Raw genomic sequence first — 18,119 nt, forward strand, 5'->3', positions numbered from 1 at the left:
TTTATAGCTACCTCTCAAATAATCGCTTTGTGGTGTTTTTAGCCAATTCTTAATTGACACGAATCATTTTTTCAAATATTTTTCTTTGTTACTGTTGAAGCACTTTCGCAAAAAACACTTCACTGTCTAGCCCCCTCCTTTCGCTTTTTTTTTTCAAAAATTCATTTGATATGCATCTGCCTAATAACTTTTTTTTCTTCGAGATGTATAATTCATACCTCTTCCTCACAAATGGATCCATAAACCATATTTCTTCGATCTCACCGAAGTTTTATTTCCCATGGCGGAAAAATAAAAATCCCCCCTTTAGTAATAATTCCCAGAATTATTGTTATAGGAGCTATTATTTTAGTAGCGTCTTTTGAGCCAATGATTTGCTTTTGCAATTTAACCATTTAAAATTATTTAACTTTCTTGGAACCCAGAGCTTTTATTTAAAAACTACGGTTTCCTTGAAGAAAGGGGTCGTATAACCATTTTTTTCTCACCATTTTTTTAGCTCCTTCCTAGAAATAATTATCACGATACTGATGGATCTTCTTAAGTCTCCTACACGTACACAACATTATACAATCATTTGCTAAACCTATTTTGAAACCTTATAGAGGTCGTAACTGCTCTAGTTTCATGAAACACACAGAGTTCATGCAATCTCACAGTCGTATACGCGACTTTTGACCACGTTTATCCATAGCACACGTACTGGAAATCATCCCCTGTTTTATTCGTAAAACTGTACCCAGTACAGTCTCAATAAAAAAACTAGTTTACATTGTGGTGATGGCCTTAAATTCCCTTGTCATTTCGACTAGATTATTCTGGTAATAGGCTATTTACCTAGGGTCAATTCATGGACCCTCCCTGTTTCAGGGAATAAGTTATTACTTCCTTTGACTTTGGTAACTATTCTCTGCCCTCATACAAGAATCACTTATTCTCAAAGTTCAAAATCATTTTTACCAAAATCCATGAATAAAAATTACCCCAAACGTGACCTCTTGCGCAGTCTGAAAAGCGTTTTTTCAAACTTGTTAACGTTCTTTATCGTTCATAAAGAGTATTAATCACCGGCCTGTTTATAACCTTAACGTCGAAGGCCAGGACTCTTTTTACGGATGCTATCACCCGCCCGTGCAACGCGGTTCGGTGTCTTTAGAACGATAAAGATGTATTAAGCTCCGCTGAGAAGGACCAATCTGTCATGTGAATTTATATCTCTAATTCAACCTAAGCTTGAATCATTACCAGAGGTTGTAAGGCTCTGGTTTTAATCATCAATGATTCAAAGTCCACAACCCACAAGTCTTATCTGTATTTTTATTCATGGAGAGAGCTCTCCACCAATGACACAAACAGACGATTTTATACCTCTTGGACTTGACTCCTCCCACCTTTAGGTGACTTTTCCTAAACAGTTTCGCCTTCCCCCTTGAATGGTTAGTACCGCCCCCTCTGTTAGTGGGTTGACACTACATGATAATTCTAACATTTATACTGTGTTTGGGGTGAAATCCTTTAGTCATTATTCTTAAAATCCAAATTAATCGAACAGTTTATTATTTTTAATCCATTTCTAGAATACTTGTAAACGTAACAATGTGGAAAAAGTCAAGAGGTCTGAATACTTTCTGAATGCACAAGAAAGCTTCTTACTTTCTTGTGTTCTTCTTATTTGTATGTGTTTTTGTTCTAGCTTATGTTATTTGTAGTGCTATATTGATGACTGAATTGTTGGGTTTGGAGATTGCAAGAAGGCATTTCACTGTACTTGTGCACGTGACATTAAGTTGAAACTTCAAAAACATGTTTGACAGTTGCCACAACTTTTGAGCATGCATGCAACAGTAGTTTGATCCTCAAAAGCAAGGCCTGTAGAGCGCAATGTTCTCACATTTCTGTAACTTTTGGCAATATTTTGATTCCTAAAGTTGTTTTTGAGCCTTGTTTTAAAATGTTATGTTTTTACAGTCAGATCAAGACTATGCTTTAGAAAAAAAAGATAGTTGATGATGATTTGAAGCTCTAGATCACTTATGTCAACCAGTGACATAATGACACCCCTGTCACCTGCTCTTTTTAGTGACATTCAATACAAATACAATAAAATAAAAAAATCTAAATAGATGCCAAAGAAGTGACATTCGTTGACAGATATTACACATTAGCAAGGGCAAGGCATGTTGCCCTTCTTGCATTCTATCCTCATTGTCGACTAGGCTGCGTCATTTCCGGATGTTGCCTCCCCCCTTTTTTTTTTATTGACATTTCGCTTAATTCTAGCTTGCGGGCTACTGGCGTTTTGCAGGGTCATTTGTTTTTTATTCGGTGACATTTAGCGTCACGGCTTCTGAACGGATAGGTGCATGTTTTGCACAAAAGAGAGGCGTTTGTAACGGTCAGGTTGTTGAAAAATTGTGGAGACAACATCTTTCTTCCTTTGGATTCCTGACGTTTTGGCTTCCTTTGTCAGCTTGACTTCCGTTTTCATGTGCAATCAACAGTGGAAAAATAGCTAGCTAGCTATCTCTTGCTAGGAAAAACCTAGCCAATGTTTTAAGTTGTACTTAGGCGTGAGCAATATAAGACTTTCTATCGGCAAATAAGTCTGCTTTAAGGGGCTCATTTCCAACGTTTGATTTGTAAGCTAGTTTTCAGGCTAGTTTCCTAACACGAATGCTAGGTGGCTAGCTAGCTTGCTAACAATACTGCTGCACATTTCTCACTATTGTCCGTCGGTACGCAGTGCTAGAGAAGTGTCGAAATATCTGAATGAGAGGTCGAACATTTACTGTCCTCTTACATTATTTTTTGTACTGAGGCCCGAAGAAACGACGTTTTTAGCTAGCCCCAGCTAGCTTAATTAGCAAACCAAAACACCATGTTTCGATATTTAAATGACGTGGATGACAACCCTTACATGATGTGAGTATCGTATTGTCTTTTATCCAAGCGAACTGCATGTCTTGGTTTTATACTCACTTTAATGATTCAAGTTATTGTCGTTGTTTGTTCTGAGATTTAAAGGCCTAATCTCCTGCCACCATGTGTAGCCAGGCAGCCAGAATATATTAGGTAACTACATACATCATATAGCTAAATAAATAATATGCATGCCTGTCTCTCTTGGCTAAGAGTTGAGGAGAGACTGATTGCATCACTTCTTTTTATAAGAAACATGAATGTGTTGAAAATTCCAAATTGTTTGCATAGTCAACTTAAACACAGCTCTGACACACACACTTACCCCACCAGACATGCCACCAGGGATCTTTTCACAGTCCCCAAATTCAAGAAAGCATACAGTATTATATAGAGCCATTATTGCATGGAACTCCGTTCCATCTCATATTGCTCAAATAAACAGCAAACCTGGTTTCAAAAAACAGATAAAGCAACACCTCACGGCACAACGCCTCTCCCCTATTTGACCTAGATAGTTTGTGTGTATGTATTGATATGTAGGCTACGTGTGCCTTTAAAAAAAAAAAAAGTATTTAGTTCTGTCCTTGAGCTGTTCTTGTCTATTAATGTAATGTATTATGTCATGTTTTGTGTGGACCCCAGGAAGAATAGCTGCTGCTTTTGCATCAGCTAATGGGGATCCGAAAATACCAATTACCAAACTATATCACGGCTTGGATCATGGTTATGTCTAGCTTATTATTTTTTACATAAGTACATGTGTTTACCCCTTATATTCTCATTTTATGATGAGTAATCATGGTCAAAAATACACCTGGAAACCAGTGGATTTCTCACCTGAGTGTTCACGATAATGTCAGCAACCCCTTTCCTTATTCACTACTGTGTGTGTGTGTGTGTTTTCATGGTCTGTACCCTCAGTGAGAAGTTGTTTCTGTTTTATAGGGATCCATTCGCAGCCCACAGGCAACAGATGAGGAGTCTGTTTGGGTCGTTTGGCTACGAACCTTTCCCCCTCAGCCCGCAGATTCAGCCTCCCCGTGCACCCCACCTTCAGGTGTGTGTGCATGTGAGAGAGAGAGCGAGTCAGTCACTATTCTGTGTGTATCTCTAGTAAGTGTGTGATGTTGGGGTCAATTCCATTTCAAATTCAGGAAGTACACTACAATTCAAATGTTCTTCAATGAGTAAACATTAGAATTTGAATTGGAGTTAGGTTTACTTTTTGAATTGAATGGAATTAAAATGGAATTGACCCAACCCTGGTAGGTATAAAACACACCATAGCTATTTCCCCTTTGATTATATATAGTGTAGACTAATTTTATAGTACTTCATGCCACACTGCGTTGTTACTGCATATTTGTTGGCTGCTGTTAAATAACCTCCTACTGCTTTTCAGGCTGGAGCCCTGCAGCCGTTTGGAATGATGGGAATGGTGAGTCCTTGTCCCTGCGTGTCAAGATGTTCTCTCTGCTTCTTAGCACCCAAGGCCCTGTTCCAATATGTTTAAAACTAATTCTCAATTTCAGAATCAGATAACTGACTTCCTCATGTGTTCCTTCCCCAGGGAGGAGGCTTCATGGACATGTTTGGGATGATGGGAGGAATGATGGAGAACATGGTGAGTATGTCCAGAAAGACTCCTGGTATTCCCTCACCTTGCTGCTTTCCCAGATCCAGATCAAACCTGTGCCTGGGCTTAAAAACACCCTCAATGGAGATTCTCTGCATCCACAAAAAAAAACATTTTATAGTTAATGTTTTGTGACCCAGCAACAACTCAGCCTAAAGCAAAGACCCAACAGGAGTTCACAGTGGTTGAAACTTAACACATCTTGTCTAGCTGGATTATGTTTATCTTCTTTCCCTTTAGGACAGAATGTCGGGTTCGCCAAACTGTCAGACGTTCTCTTCCTCCACAGTCATCTCTTACTCCTCCTCAGACATGGGAGCCCCTAAAGTCTACCAGCAGACCAGCGAACTAAGGACTGCACCTGGAGGGGTAAGAGAGAGTGGGCCAAATTGCATCTACTGCTGTGATTGCATGTACATTTTTCATTAGGGGTTTACAACCCCAGTCCTCCAGAGCTACTGTCCTCTACTACCAGCTCCCTGCTGAACACTACTTCCTCCTCCCCTCAGATTCGCGAGACGCGCCAATCAATGCGTGACAGCGAGAGCGGCTTGGAGCGCCTGGCCATCGGCCACCACATCTGGGACCGCGGTCACGTGATGGAACGCTCCCGAAACCGCCACACGGGCGACCGCGAAGAACGGCAGGACTTCATCAACCTGGAGGAGAGTAAGTCATGGAGCTACCTGTGCTACTCACTACGGTTCCTTTGGTGAAAAAATGCACATGGAGGCTTAGTGGCTGTATTTACAACTGTTTGTTTCCATTGCTAGACTTGCCTGGTTAGAGGTACGTCTGGCCAGGTTTCTGACCCCCCCCCCTCCCCTGTCCCTCTCTCAGGTGAGGCTGCTGCCTTCAATGAAGAGTGGAGGAGCACGGCCGGAAGGTACCCTCCCCCAAACGCGCGGGGGATAGACTACGGCCGGGACAGGAGGGCAGGGGGGCAACAGCTGGCCCTCGCCGCCCCACCCAGCTCCTCGTCTCCGCCCACCCCTCGCCACGAGTCCCCCAGACACCCCCCACCTGCAACTCGCCCCCGCTACGACTGGTGAGAGGTAGGAGGAGCATGACCTGTGTGTGCATGTCTGTCTTTGTGTGTGTTTTGTAAAAGTGTGTGTGTACGGTGGACAGCACAGTCCCAAATCAATTCCTGTACCCTTTGTTGATCTAAAAGTAGTGGATAGGCATCAACTTGATATATGGTCTTTGCTTATGGCAATCCCGATCCAGTCCTTTCAAATAATCCACTAGGGGAGTCAATAAAGTCCAGGGAACAGATGAGATCAGTCTGGAACTGATCCTGTCCCAGTTGTTAGCCTGTCTGGGGTCAATGGGTGTATCTCAATAGTATACAGTGGTTTATGTTACACCACTCCTCCATCTGCTCTGACTTTAAACAACTGGACAGGCAAAAGCTCATTCCCAGTAAGAATCCTCCATACATCTTGCTTTTGTGGTCTGATGGACATAGCCAGTGTTTTCAGATCAGTGGAGGAGACGAGTGACAAGAAGCCACTGATGTCATGTGTTCTCTCCTGCCAGGGGTCAGGGGTGAAAGGTGAGCAGAAGGATGGAGAGGAGACCGAGGGGGATCTGCCTGATGCTGTGAACGAAGAAGGGAGAAGAGGGTCACGACTGACCGTCAAGATGTTTGATATGATGGGACTGTCTATATAAAAACTATACATTTAACACACACACACACACATCAGAACCCAACACACTCAATACCTGTAATTATGGTTCAACCTCTGCTGTTACCGTTCACATACACATGCACACACATGATTACTCACACTCAAGTTGTATATAGAGCCACCCTCCAACTTTACATGCGTTAATTGCCCACCTCACTATATAAATATATATACATTGCCACACTACATACTACACACGTGCTGTACAGTCCATATATGTTTGTGTAGACACTAGTGTGTCTGTGAATTGAATTGTATACTGTTGACTAAACTAATTAATGAAAACAAACATTAAACATTGTTAGATAATTGCACACTGTGTTGTGGTTTGTCATGGAATAGTGAGTGGATGGGTTATGTTTTTAGAACAGGTTTTGACCTGGCGAAGACTGATATTACTAAAGGTGGTATTGGAGCAGTGGAGTTTGCTGCTGTTTTTCTAGCTTTATACAGTCTCTTGTCTGAAATTCCATTTCGAGGTAGGAAGTAAACTGACATTCCAATACACATTTTCGTTGTTGAAAAGCCATGGGAATTGGAATTTCAGTTTACTTCCTGAATTGGTAGAATTGAAGTGGAGTTGATCCCAACCCTGGTGCATATGAAAATGTTACTTTGTTGTATTTTTCTTTTGCTGTTGAATCTGTTCATTATTCAGCATGCCTTTCCATCCGGACAGTTTGTTTCTATTATAAATGCCACAGTAAATCGTATTAGTCTTATGGCACAGTCCATCCCTTCATACATACTCGCATCCCCACACACTCACTCTCTTGCGTGTGTAAACTCGTGCTCTCACTACCTAGTGTCAGAATAGCTGCAGATGGTCATATGACATCCAGATGGAACGCACCAGAGAAGAAGCCAATCAAAATCTTCCCTGCCCTCCGCCCATTCCTTTGGCACATTCCCTCTGGATATCTACCCCCCCCCCCTCTCTTCCATAATTGTCACCTCCATCCCTGAGGTCCTGTATCCCGCTGCCTTGTGTGATTTATTGTTTGTTCTCCATCTTTCATCTCTGTATCCTGTTAAGTGACATCACTAGATAGCTGGCCCTGGTCCTCTATTTCCTGCCTTCATTCACATACAGTGCCTTGCAAAATTATTCAGACCTCTTGGATTGCTTCACATTTTATTGTTACAAAGTGGGTTTAAAATTGATTGATTTAATTGTCTTTTTTTGTCAATCTACTCAAAATACTCTGTAATGTCAAAGTGGAAGATTTTTTTTTTTTTTAAGATGAATAAAGATGTGATAACTAAAATATGTTCGTTGCGTAAGTATTCAACCCATTTGTTTAGGCAACTGTAAATTAGTTCAGGAGTAACATTTTGCTTAATAAATCACATAAGTTACAAGGACTCACTGTGTGAAATAATAGGGGTTGACATGATTTTTTAATGACTAACCCTTCCTCTGTCCCCCATGCATACAACAACTGTAAGGTCCCTCAGTCAAATATTGAATTACAAGCACAGATTCAACTACAAAGACCAGGGATCTTTTTGAAAGCCTCAAAGAAGGGTAGGGATTGGTTGATGGGTAACAATAACAAATCAGACATTAAATATCTCTTTAAGCATAGTCAAGTTAATAATTATGCTGTGGATTATGTATTAAACCACCCAGACACATCAAAGATAGTCATCCTTCTGAACTGAGCTGCAGGACAGGAATGAAACTGCTCAGGGATGTTACCATGAGGCCATTGGTGATTTTAAAACAGTTCAATAGATGTGATGGGAGAAAACTGAGGATGGATCAACAACATTGTAGTGACTCCACAATAATTACTTTAAATGACAGAGTGAAAAGAAGAATACAAATATACAGAATGAAAATATTCCTAAACATCCAAATTACATTTTAGCAGACGCTCTTATCCAGAGCGACTTATAGTTAGTGAGTGCATACATTTTCATACTGGCCCCCTGTAGGAATCGAACCCACAACCTTGGCGTTGCAAGCGCCATGCTCTACCAACTGAGCTACACGGGGCCTACATATTGTACGCAACAAGGCACTAAAGTAATACACTTTTTGGCCTAAATGCAGAGCCAACACAACACATCACTGAGTAACTGCCTCCTTATTTTCAAGCATGGTGGTGGCTGCATCATGGTATGGGTATGCTTGACATCGGCAAATACTGTGGAGTTTTTCAGGATAAAAAGAAACAGGATGGAGCTAAGCACAGGCAAAATCCTAGAGGAAAACTTGCTTTAGTCTGCTTTACACCAGACACTGAGAGAGGAATTCACCTTTCAGCAGGACAATAACCTACAACACAAGGCCAAATCTACACTGGAGTTGCTTACCAATAAGACAGTGAATGTTTCTGAGTGGCCAAGTTACAGTTTTGACTTAAATATGCATGAAAATGTATGGCAAAACTTGAAAATTGCTGTCTAGCCATGACCCCCAACATCTTGACAGAGCTTGAAGAATTATGAAAAGAATAATAGGCTAATATTGCACAATCCAGGTGTGCAAAGCTCTTAGACTTACCCAAGAAGGCTCACAGCTATAATCACTGCCAAATGTGTTTCTTTTGCAAGGCACTGTATCTATTTCATATGGCCATCTATCCTGGACTACAGGGAGTTCAATGTCTCCCCTCCTATACTGTGCATGCTAAGGCTAATCCAAATACAACCTACAGTTTGGTCACTACAGTCTATTCAAGGCCAATCCACATATCTATACAAAGCTGATAGCCATACTAACAGATTTCTGCAGCCTGCAGCATGTCTTGGAAGATGAATGCTAATGCTAACTAAGTGAATGCATCCTCCAGTATGTTCTTGCTAGCAGATACACACAGCAAGCTAAGCCCATGCATCCCACAGTATGTCCCAACATGCACTCCTGCCAACCCTGCCGTCTGTTTCTGCCTGTTCTCTGTGTATGTGAGCTTATCAGGGCTTACATCACTGCTGACTAGTACTCATGACATCTGCGGAAAATATTGTTCCAGCAAATGTATGCATAAATGAATGTGTAATTTTTGTGTTTGCCAATATACTGAGCATCAGTGCCTAGGGCTGTAGCTGTGTTGCTGTGGTGCAGTGTGTTGACTGTGTCATAACGGGATGGGACAGGGGGGTTGTGGGGGATTGTGTTTTGTATCACATGCCAAAAACATAACACACACAACCCCTCTTTTTCGGTGCCTACTGCTGCTATGCTGAATCCTTCTCTCCTCTCCTCTTTTTGTCTCCTTGATCCAGTCTCACTCCCTCCCCTTTCCTCTGCATCTTCCAATAACTTGCGCGTTCCCCCTCCCCCGTCTGTCGCACGTTCTCACCCCCCTCCCCTTTCCTACCTCCTCCCTGCGCCCCTTCTCTCTCATTCGCTCACATTCTCTCACTTTCCCTACCAGGCTTCACACAGACTGCAGGTAATGGAAAACAAGATACATTTATTCCTTCCTTCCTCTCCATCCTTCTCAGTCTCTTCTCCTCTGTCTCTCTGCTCTCTTCATTTCATCCCTCCACCGGCCCATATCCTCTGATTAGTCCTTGCCTACACAGCACAGGTACCATTCTAAATTGCATCAGCTTATGTGTGTGAACTCACTGACCGTGTGTGTGTGTGTGTCAAGGAATGACGGGGCATTGTGTGTGTGTCCTACTAGTCCATGGTTCGGTGTTGAATGTGTTTGATAGTTGGCCTGTCAATTGCGGTGTGGTGTGTGTCACTGTATATGCTTAGAGTGCATCTGTTTCACAACATTTACTTCCTGACTATGCGTCAGTGTGTGCCAGTTGGGTGTGTGTGTGTGTGTGTGTGTGTGAGAGAGAGAGAGAGAGAGAGAGAGAGAGAGAGAGCGAGAGTAAAAGTCTTCTCTATATTGTCTATTTAAGCCTGTCCTCATGTTTATGTCTCCGGCAAATACATTTTAGAGGTCATTTTAATCTCTCATTCTGTCTGTGTCTTCCTCTGTCTGTCCCACTCTCTATTCCCCATCTCAGAATATTCATCATTCTGGCCAAAGGGGGGTTTAATAATTTAATCATCTCTACCACCGTTCCCTTGCTCCTCTCATCTTTCTCCCCCTTATTCTCAAGCTTGTTTTGGTAATGCAGAAATCCCTCTGCTGTGTTAGAACAAGGCCGTGTTAGAACAAGGCCGTGTTAGAACATGGCTGTGTTAGAACAAGGCTGTGTTAGAACATGGCTGTGTTAGAACAAGGCTGTGTTAGAACATGGCTGTGTTAGAACATGGCTGTGTTAGAACATGGCTGGAGGGGTGGTGCGTGTACTGTATGTGCTACAAGAGAGGATGAAAGGTGCTGTGTGTGTGTGTGTGTGTGTGTACGTGTGTGTGTGTACGTGTGTGCGTGTCTGTTAGAGGTGAGAATGAATTGTATGTGTATTATATTTGCCTCTGACTGTGTGTGTGTGTGTGTGTGTGTGTGTGTGTCTGTGTGTGTGTTCCCCACAGGATGTCGATAGTGAACATTGTTGCCAGGGAGATCCTGGACTCCAGGGGGAACCCCACAGTGGAAGTGGACCTGCACACTGACAAAGGTGAGACACTGGCAATTTTCATTATCGCTACATGGTGTGATTATTTGTGATATTCCATTATCAACTGGCTAATGTGTTTTTTCCTCACCTCTCTATCCTTCACCCCTCCATTCCCTCGTTTCCTCATCCCTTCCATTCCCTCCCCCCTCTGTCTTCCCCTCCCTCACCCTCCATTCGCTCGTTCCCTCACCCCTCCATTCCCTCAAATCTCTCCCTCCTCCTTCTAGGTGTCTTCAGGGCAGCTGTGCCTAGCGGAGCGTCTACTGGCATCTATGAAGCCCTGGAGCTGAGAGATGGAGACAAGAGCCGCTACAAGGGCAAAGGTGAGGGCTGAGGAAGCTGTGTGTGTGGTGTGTGTGTGTGTGTGTGTGTGTATGTTGTGTGTGTGTGTGTGTGTGTGTGTGTGTGTGTGTGAGTGAGGGGAGGGGGGGTAGATAAATGTGCTAGGAGATGGATGGGCACTAGGAGAGGTATGGGCAGTAAGCCATATTGACTTATGAGAGCACAGTGAGGAGGAAAATGAACATGACTAGACTGAGTGACATGCAGAATGAGCTACTTTTCTGTGGCCTTTTCTTCATTCTAATGTCCTGTCTCTGTATCCTCCTCCTCCTCCTCTTCATCCTGTTTCTTCTCATCCTTCACTATATCCCTCCTTCTCCTAGGTGTGCTCAAGGCTGTTGGTCACATCAATGACACCATTGGTCCTTCCCTCATCCAGTCGGTGAGTACGGTAGTGAGCGTGTGTGTGTGCCCGCGCGTGTGTGTGGGTTGTGTCCTGTGTTGCAGTGTGTTTGTTTGGGCGTATTTGTAACTGAGAGAAAGAGAGAAAGATGTCTCATCAGCTCTCTAAGATGTGTTGTGTTGCAGGGGGTCAGTGTGGTGGAACAGGAGAAACTGGACAAGATCATGATAGAGATGGACGGCACTGAGAACAAGTGTAAGTAACAACCTGTATGAACCACGTATGAGACACCAGCTTAGACCAGTCCTGGTCTCAAGAGCTGGCGTGTGAATGTTTTATTCTAACCAGTGCTTTTTCAATTTGAGCTTTCCCTTAATTCATACCTATTCGTTCTGCTCCCTTCAGCTCAGTTCGGGGCCAATGCTATTCTGGGTGTGTCCTTGGCCATATGCAAAGCTGGTGCCGCAGAGAAAGGTGTCCCACTGTACCGTCACATTGCTGACCTGGCAGGAAACACAGAGCTAGTGCTTCCAGTTCCTGTGAGTTCATTACCGTTACATTTTCACTTGTATTCAGTTGACTGTCATAGAATACATTTGACCAAAAACCATAGCCTACTCTGTAAAAAAGATAAGATGAAGGCTTCAGACAGTTGTCTCTGTCATTGAATGAATGAATAAAGGAATGAAGAAACAACTCGATGAAGGAATGATTGGATAAAGGAATGATGGAACGACTGGATAAAGGAATGAAGGAACAACTGGATAAAGGAATGAAGGAACAACTGGATAAAGGAATAAATGCTGTAAATGGACAAATACTGATGTCTCCCTCTCCTCTCCTCCCCTGGTCCCCCTCTCCCTCAGGCCTTTAACGTCATCAACGGGGGCTCTCATGCGGGCAACAAGCTGGCCATGCAGGAGTTCATGGTACTTCCTGTAGGGGCGGAGTCTTTCAGGGACGCTGTGCGTGTGGGGGCGGAGCTGTACCAGACACTGCGGGAAGTGATCAAGGAGAAGTATGGCCAGGACGCCACCAACGTGGGGGACGAGGGGGGATTCGCCCCAAACATACTGGAGAACACTGAAGGTGAGATAGACAGGAGGAAAGACATATCAAAGACACTACTGCATGGTCCGAAAACAACCTTTGTAGACCCTCAGCTTTCAGTGTTTTCAGATGGGAAGGAAACAGCCTTCCAATTGGCTTACAGTGCCTTCAAAAAGTATTCACACCCCTTGACTTTTTCCACATTTTATTGTGTTACAGCCTTTGGCCTATACACAAATTTACCCCAAATGTCAAAATGTTAACATGTCTTGAGTCAATAAGTATTCAACCCCTTTGTTATGGCAAGTCGAAATGAGTTCAGGTGTAAAAATTTGCTTAACAAGTCACATAATAAGCTGCATGGACTCTGTGTGCAATAATAGTGTTTAACATGATTTTTGAATGACTACCTCGTCTCTGTACCCCACACATACAATTATCTGTAAGTTCCCTCAGTCGAGCAGTGCATTTCAAACACAGATTCAACCACAAAGACCAGGGAGGTTTTCCAATGCCTCGCAAAGAAGGGCACCTATTGGTAGATGGGTACAAATATAAAAAGCAGACATTGAATATCACTTTGAGCATGGTGGAGTTATTAATTACACTTTGGATGGTGTATCAATACACCCAGTCACTACAAAGATACAGGCATCCTTCCTAACTCAGTTACTGGAGAGGAAGGAAACTTTAAAACAGTTACAGAGTTTAATGGCTGTGATAGGAGAAAACTGAGGATGGATCAACAACATTGTAGTTACTCCACAATACTAACCTAAATGACAGAGTGAAAAGAAGGAAGCCTGTACAGAATACAAATATTCCAAAACATGCATCCTGTTTGCAATAAGGCACTTAAGTAAAATGGCAAAAAATGTGGCAAAGAAATTAACTTAATGTCCTGAATACAAAGCGTTATGTTTGGGGCAAATCCAACACAACACATCACTGAGTATCACTCTTCATATTTTCAAGCATGGTGGTGGCTGCATCATGTTATGGTTATGATTGTTGTCTTCAAGGTCTAGGGAGTTTTTTTTATATAAAAAGAAACTAAATAGAGCTATGCACAGGCAAAATCCTAGAGGAAAACCTGGTTCAGTCTGCTTTCAGACCTTCCAGCAGGACAATAACCTAAAACACAAGGCCAAATATACACTGGAGTTGCTTACCAAGACGACATTGAAGTTACAGTTTTGACTTAAATCGTCTTGAAAATCTATGGCAAGACTTGAAAATGGCTGTCTAGCAATGATCAACAACCAACTTGATAGAGCTTGAAGAATTGTAAAAAGAATAATGTGCAAATATTGTACAATCCAGCTGTGCAAAGCTCTTAAAGACTGACCCAGAAAGACTCACAGCTGTAATCGCTGCCAAAGGTGATTCTAACACGTATTGACTCAGGGGTGTGAATACTTATGTAAATTAGATATTTCTGTATTTCATTTTCAACAAATTTGCAAAAATGTCTAAAAACATGTTTTCACTTTGTCGTTATGGGGTATTATGTGTAGATGGGTGTGAATAAAAATCTATTTAATCCATTTTGAATTCAGGCTGTAATATAACAAAATGTGGAATAAGTCAAGGGGTATGAATACTTTCTGAATGCACTGTAGGCAAGATTTCCAACATTACTGGAAATACTGAAGGGGTGGGAGCCAGTGGTTGTTTTCGAACTGGTAGACACAGCACATTGTCTTTCCGAGACAGAGCAAGACAAGCACAGTACCCCAGCATTGGATTTATCACTCACTGTTTTATAACAACCCCCTCTCCCTGCTCACCTTTCTTTTCACACTCCCTTTCCCTGTCTCTCTGTCCTGTCCCTGTGTCCTGTCCCTCTGTCCTGTCCCTGTGTCCTGTCCCTCTGTCCTGTCCCTCTGTCCTGTCCCTTGGTCCCGTCCCTTTGTCCTGTCCCTTTGTCCTGTCCCTCTGTCCCGTCCCTTTGTCATGTCCCTCTGTCCTGTCCCTCTGTCCTGTCCTGTCCCTCTGTCATGTCCCTCTGTCCTGTCCCTCTGTCCTGTCCCTTTGTCCTGTCCCTCTGTCCTGTCCCTCTGTCCTGTCCCTTTGTCCTGTCCCTCTGTCCTGTCCCTCTGTCCTGTCCCTCTGTCCTGTCCCTTTGTCCTGTCCCTCTGTCCTGTCCCTTTGTCCTGTCCCTCTGTCCTGTCCCTTTGTCCTGTCCCTCTGTCCTGTCCCTGTGTCCTGTCCCTCTGTCCTGTCCCTCTGTCCTGTCCCTCTGTCCTGTCCCTGTGTCCTGTGCAGCCCTGGAGCTGATCAAGACAGCCATTGAGAAGGCAGGCTTCACAGACAAGGTGGTGATCGGGATGGATGTGGCAGCCTCTGAGTTCTACAAAGAGGGCAAGTACGACCTGGACTTCAAGTCTCCGCCCAACGCAGACCGCCACATTAGCGCCCAGGAGCTCTGCGACATGTACCAGGGCTTCGTCAATGACTACCCAGGTGTGTGTGTGTGTGTACCTGTCACCCTAACATGGTTAATTGTTCCATGCTATGTTTGACTAGGCTACTCCCCTCCCGATGATAACCCTGATGTCTTGTACTGAAGCTCTCTCTCTCTCTCACACACACACACACACAGCCATAGAGACATGGATAAGCACCAGTGATGGGGGACAGGGCTACATCAGTGCAGCTCCCACCTTGCCAAATGTGCACTGTAGCACATAATTAAAACCTCCTTAACTGTTGTCGGGAAACGAGGGGAGGCCGTCCAATCTCTCTCTCTCTCTCTCTCTCTCTCTCTCTCTCTCTCTCTCTCTCTCTCTCTCTCTCTCTCTCTCTCTCTCTCTCTCTCTCTCTCTCTCTTCTCTCTCTCTCTCTCTCTCTCTCTCTCTCTCTCTCTCTCTCTCTCTCTCTCTCTCTCTCTCTCTCTCTCTCTCTCTCTCTCTCTCTCTCTCTCTCTCTCTCTCTCTCTCTCTCTGAGGAGTGTAGAGTGTAATGGCAGATATGGGAGATGATAGTATAGCGTGTCCAGTCAGAGGCAGTAATTGAAATCCCCATTAAGACTGACACACTGTACCTCTGAGCCCATCCACCATGGGCCATGAGTGGGTCTTAAGCTAATCAACCAACTCCCATCATTCACCCCTTAATAAGCTAGAATAGACACAGACACAGACACAAACACACACATACACACTCCTTAACATGGTAGAGTAAGTTCCTTCACTCTAGGTAGATCTTTCCTTTAGGGACAGATCTAGGAAAATCTACTGCTCAGAAATTGTAACATTAACCATTAGGGGTTGAAAAGCAAAACTGTCCTTAGATCAGTGTCTAGAGGCAAGGCCCCAGGTCACCCTCATTCTCCCCCTGTCCTTACCCTTATTCTCCATCAAGACCTGCGTTTTGGTTGCAGCACACACAAACACTCACTAACATTCCTCCTCACCCTCTCTCCTCCAGTGGTGTCCATTGAGGACCCATTTGACCAGGATGACTGGCCGGCCTGGTCCCAGATGACAGCCTCCGTGGGGATCCAGGTGGTGGGGGACGACCTGACCGTCACCAACCCCAAGAGGATAGAGCGTGCCCTGGAGGAGAGGGCCTGCAACTGCCTGCTGCTCAAAGTAAACCAGATCGGCTCTGTCACCGAAGCCATCCAGGCGTGAGTCAGGGAGGGGAGTGTGGACCAGATTCGCTTTTTAGAGTGTATCCAAAATGGCACCCTTTTCTTGATCTAGTGCTATATGGGCCCTGGACAAAAGTAGTGCACTATATAGGGAATACATACTGTAGGTTGCCATTTGGGACGCAGATTGTGTATTGATTTTAGAGCAGGTTTTATGTTATTGTAAACCCTATATACATACCTTTATATAATGATTTTCAATGCGTTTTACAGTGTAAAGGTGAGAACTCACCTCATCCACCACGCTCCCCCTCTCTCCCTCTCTCTCTGTCTCTCCCTCTCTCTCCGTCTCTGTATCTGTCGCTGTCTCTCTCTCTCTCCTCTCTGTCTGTCTCTCTGTGTCTCTCCCTCTCTCTCCATCTCTGTATCTGTCTCTCTCTCTCTCCCTCTCTGTCTCTCTGTGTATCTCTCCCTCTTTCTCCATCTCTGTATCTTTCTCTCTCTCTCTCCCTCCCTCTCTGTCTATCTGTGTATATCTCCCTCTCCCTCTCTCTCCATCTCTGTATCTGTCTCTCTCTCCCTCTCCCTCTCTGTCTGTCTCTCTGTGTATCTCTCTCTGTCTGTCCTCCAGGTGTAAGCTGGCTCAGGAGAATGGCTGGGGGGTGATGGTGAGCCACCGCTCAGGTGAGACAGAGGACACCTTCATCGCTGATCTGGTGGTGGGCCTCTGCACGGGACAGATCAAGACTGGAGCTCCCTGTCGATCAGAGCGGCTGGCCAAATACAATCAACTCATGAGGTTGGTGTCCTACTTACTGTGTGTGGTTGTTGTTGTATGAGTCTGTATAACTGTCTGTCTGTCTGTTCCTCTCTGAACACTTTGTCTTTCTCCTGGTCTCCATCTTCCTCTTTTCATCTTTATCCTCTCTTAGGATTGAGGAGGAGTTAGGGGACCAGGCTCGCTTCGCAGGGCACAACTTCCGGAACCCCGCTGCCCTCTAAGGCTCCTCTGGGTTGACGGACACTGACACAGAATCACAGACACACATCACATCACTGCTGGGCACAGACAGACTAACACAGATGGACAGACACAGGTGTACACAGACAGATATACATAAATACATACAATGAATCCATCAGACAGACAGACAGACAGACAGACAGACAGATAGATAGAAGGTCAGACAGACATATGGTCGGATGGACAGAGAGACAGACAGACTGAATAAGACAGACAGACAGAGAGAGAGCAGACCGATAATCAACCCTTACCCCCTTAAAAAGTAAAGCAGAGACAGACAGACACAGAGAGAGAGAGAGAGAGAGAGAGAGAGAGAGAGAGAGAGAGAGAGAGAGAGAGAGAGAGAGAGAGAGAGAGATGCACTGAAAAACACATTCATATGAATTAGCCTTTAAATCACTTAGAACGCACTGATGTATTGGAGGCTACATGTTTGATAAGATGATGAGTTGGAGACTAGTGCAGAATGCAGCCGGGCTGATTGGTTTTAAACAAGACATAAGTGTGGTGCACAAAGCAGTATTTCCCTCTCTCTCAAAACATACACGCACATTCCTCTACCTGTTCCCTTGTTCTTTTCCATCCCTCTCTTTTCTCCTTCCCTTTACCTGAAAGAGTTTTCCCATCTCAATTTCCTCAATTGCCTGATTTTCCCTTTTTCCTCCCCTCCTTCCCTCTTAGGCAACATTTCAGTTACCACTTACATCTAAAAGCCTGCCACATAATTGTCTGTTACCACTTACATCTAAAAGCTTACTACAGAAACCATCCAATCAATAAAGATATGAACACTTATGATGTAAACATCAGCCACAATTGTGTCTGCGTGTTTTGTATGTGATATGTTTTATTTTATATTATTATTGGAGATAATTAAAATGAAAGCTCTACTTTAGGCTGGCTATACGCTATATTGTGCCCCGTGTAGCTCAGTTGGTAGAGCATGGCGCTTGCAACGCCAGGGTTGTGGG

General features: G+C 43.9%; 2 protein-coding genes across 4 annotated transcripts; both read left to right on the plus strand.

Moving 5' to 3' along the window:
• The first annotated feature begins 2,237 nt into the window (after nucleotides 1-2,237).
• Nucleotides 2,238-6,569, plus strand: LOC121542990 (myeloid leukemia factor 2). Of its 2 annotated transcripts, none has more exons than XM_041852660.2 (8): nucleotides 2,238-2,922; nucleotides 3,868-3,979; nucleotides 4,325-4,360; nucleotides 4,493-4,546; nucleotides 4,799-4,927; nucleotides 5,068-5,227; nucleotides 5,399-5,613; nucleotides 6,101-6,569. In XM_041852660.2, exons 1-7 carry the CDS (start codon nucleotides 2,879-2,881, stop codon nucleotides 5,608-5,610), a joined length of 747 nt encoding a protein of 248 aa, XP_041708594.1. In that variant the 5' UTR covers nucleotides 2,238-2,878; the 3' UTR covers nucleotides 5,611-5,613; nucleotides 6,101-6,569. The 2 variants fall into 2 exon arrangements, with proteins under 2 accessions (XP_041708594.1, XP_041708593.1); XM_041852659.2 differs by having other exon boundaries at nucleotides 5,399-5,606.
• Nucleotides 6,570-9,581: 3,012 nt separating this feature from the next.
• On the plus strand, nucleotides 9,582-17,246 carry LOC121542977 (gamma-enolase-like). Of its 2 annotated transcripts, none has more exons than XM_041852646.1 (11): nucleotides 9,582-9,659; nucleotides 10,706-10,791; nucleotides 11,019-11,114; nucleotides 11,457-11,515; nucleotides 11,662-11,731; nucleotides 11,882-12,015; nucleotides 12,343-12,565; nucleotides 14,795-14,992; nucleotides 15,959-16,160; nucleotides 16,756-16,923; nucleotides 17,057-17,246. In XM_041852646.1, exons 2-11 carry the CDS (start codon nucleotides 10,707-10,709, stop codon nucleotides 17,124-17,126), a joined length of 1,305 nt encoding a protein of 434 aa, XP_041708580.1. In that variant the 5' UTR covers nucleotides 9,582-9,659; nucleotide 10,706; the 3' UTR covers nucleotides 17,127-17,246. The 2 variants fall into 2 exon arrangements, with proteins under 2 accessions (XP_041708580.1, XP_041708579.1); XM_041852645.1 differs by lacking the exon at nucleotides 9,582-9,659 and adding an exon at nucleotides 9,695-9,797.
• Nucleotides 17,247-18,119: the final 873 nt, after the last annotated feature.

This window comes from Coregonus clupeaformis, chromosome 29 (genome assembly GCF_020615455.1).
Source record: "Coregonus clupeaformis isolate EN_2021a chromosome 29, ASM2061545v1, whole genome shotgun sequence".
Classification (NCBI taxonomy): domain Eukaryota; kingdom Metazoa; phylum Chordata; class Actinopteri; order Salmoniformes; family Salmonidae; genus Coregonus; species Coregonus clupeaformis.

Bases quoted from the DNA above. Each gene is read 5' to 3' on its own strand.
- LOC121542990 (XM_041852659.2), top strand. From the start codon at position 2,879: ATGTTTCGATATTTAAATGACGTGGATGACAACCCTTACATGAT. The intron at 2,923-3,867 runs GTGAGTATCGTA...TCTGTTTTATAG, and splicing joins GATGACAACCCTTACATGAT to GGATCCATTCGCAGCCCACA. The intron at 3,980-4,324 runs GTGTGTGTGCAT...ACTGCTTTTCAG, and splicing joins CCCGTGCACCCCACCTTCAG to GCTGGAGCCCTGCAGCCGTT.
- LOC121542977 (XM_041852646.1), top strand. From the start codon at position 10,707: ATGTCGATAGTGAACATTGTTGCCAGGGAGATCCTGGACTCCAGGGGG. The intron at 10,792-11,018 runs GTGAGACACTGG...TCCTCCTTCTAG, and splicing joins GGACCTGCACACTGACAAAG to GTGTCTTCAGGGCAGCTGTG. The intron at 11,115-11,456 runs GTGAGGGCTGAG...TCCTTCTCCTAG, and splicing joins GAGCCGCTACAAGGGCAAAG to GTGTGCTCAAGGCTGTTGGT.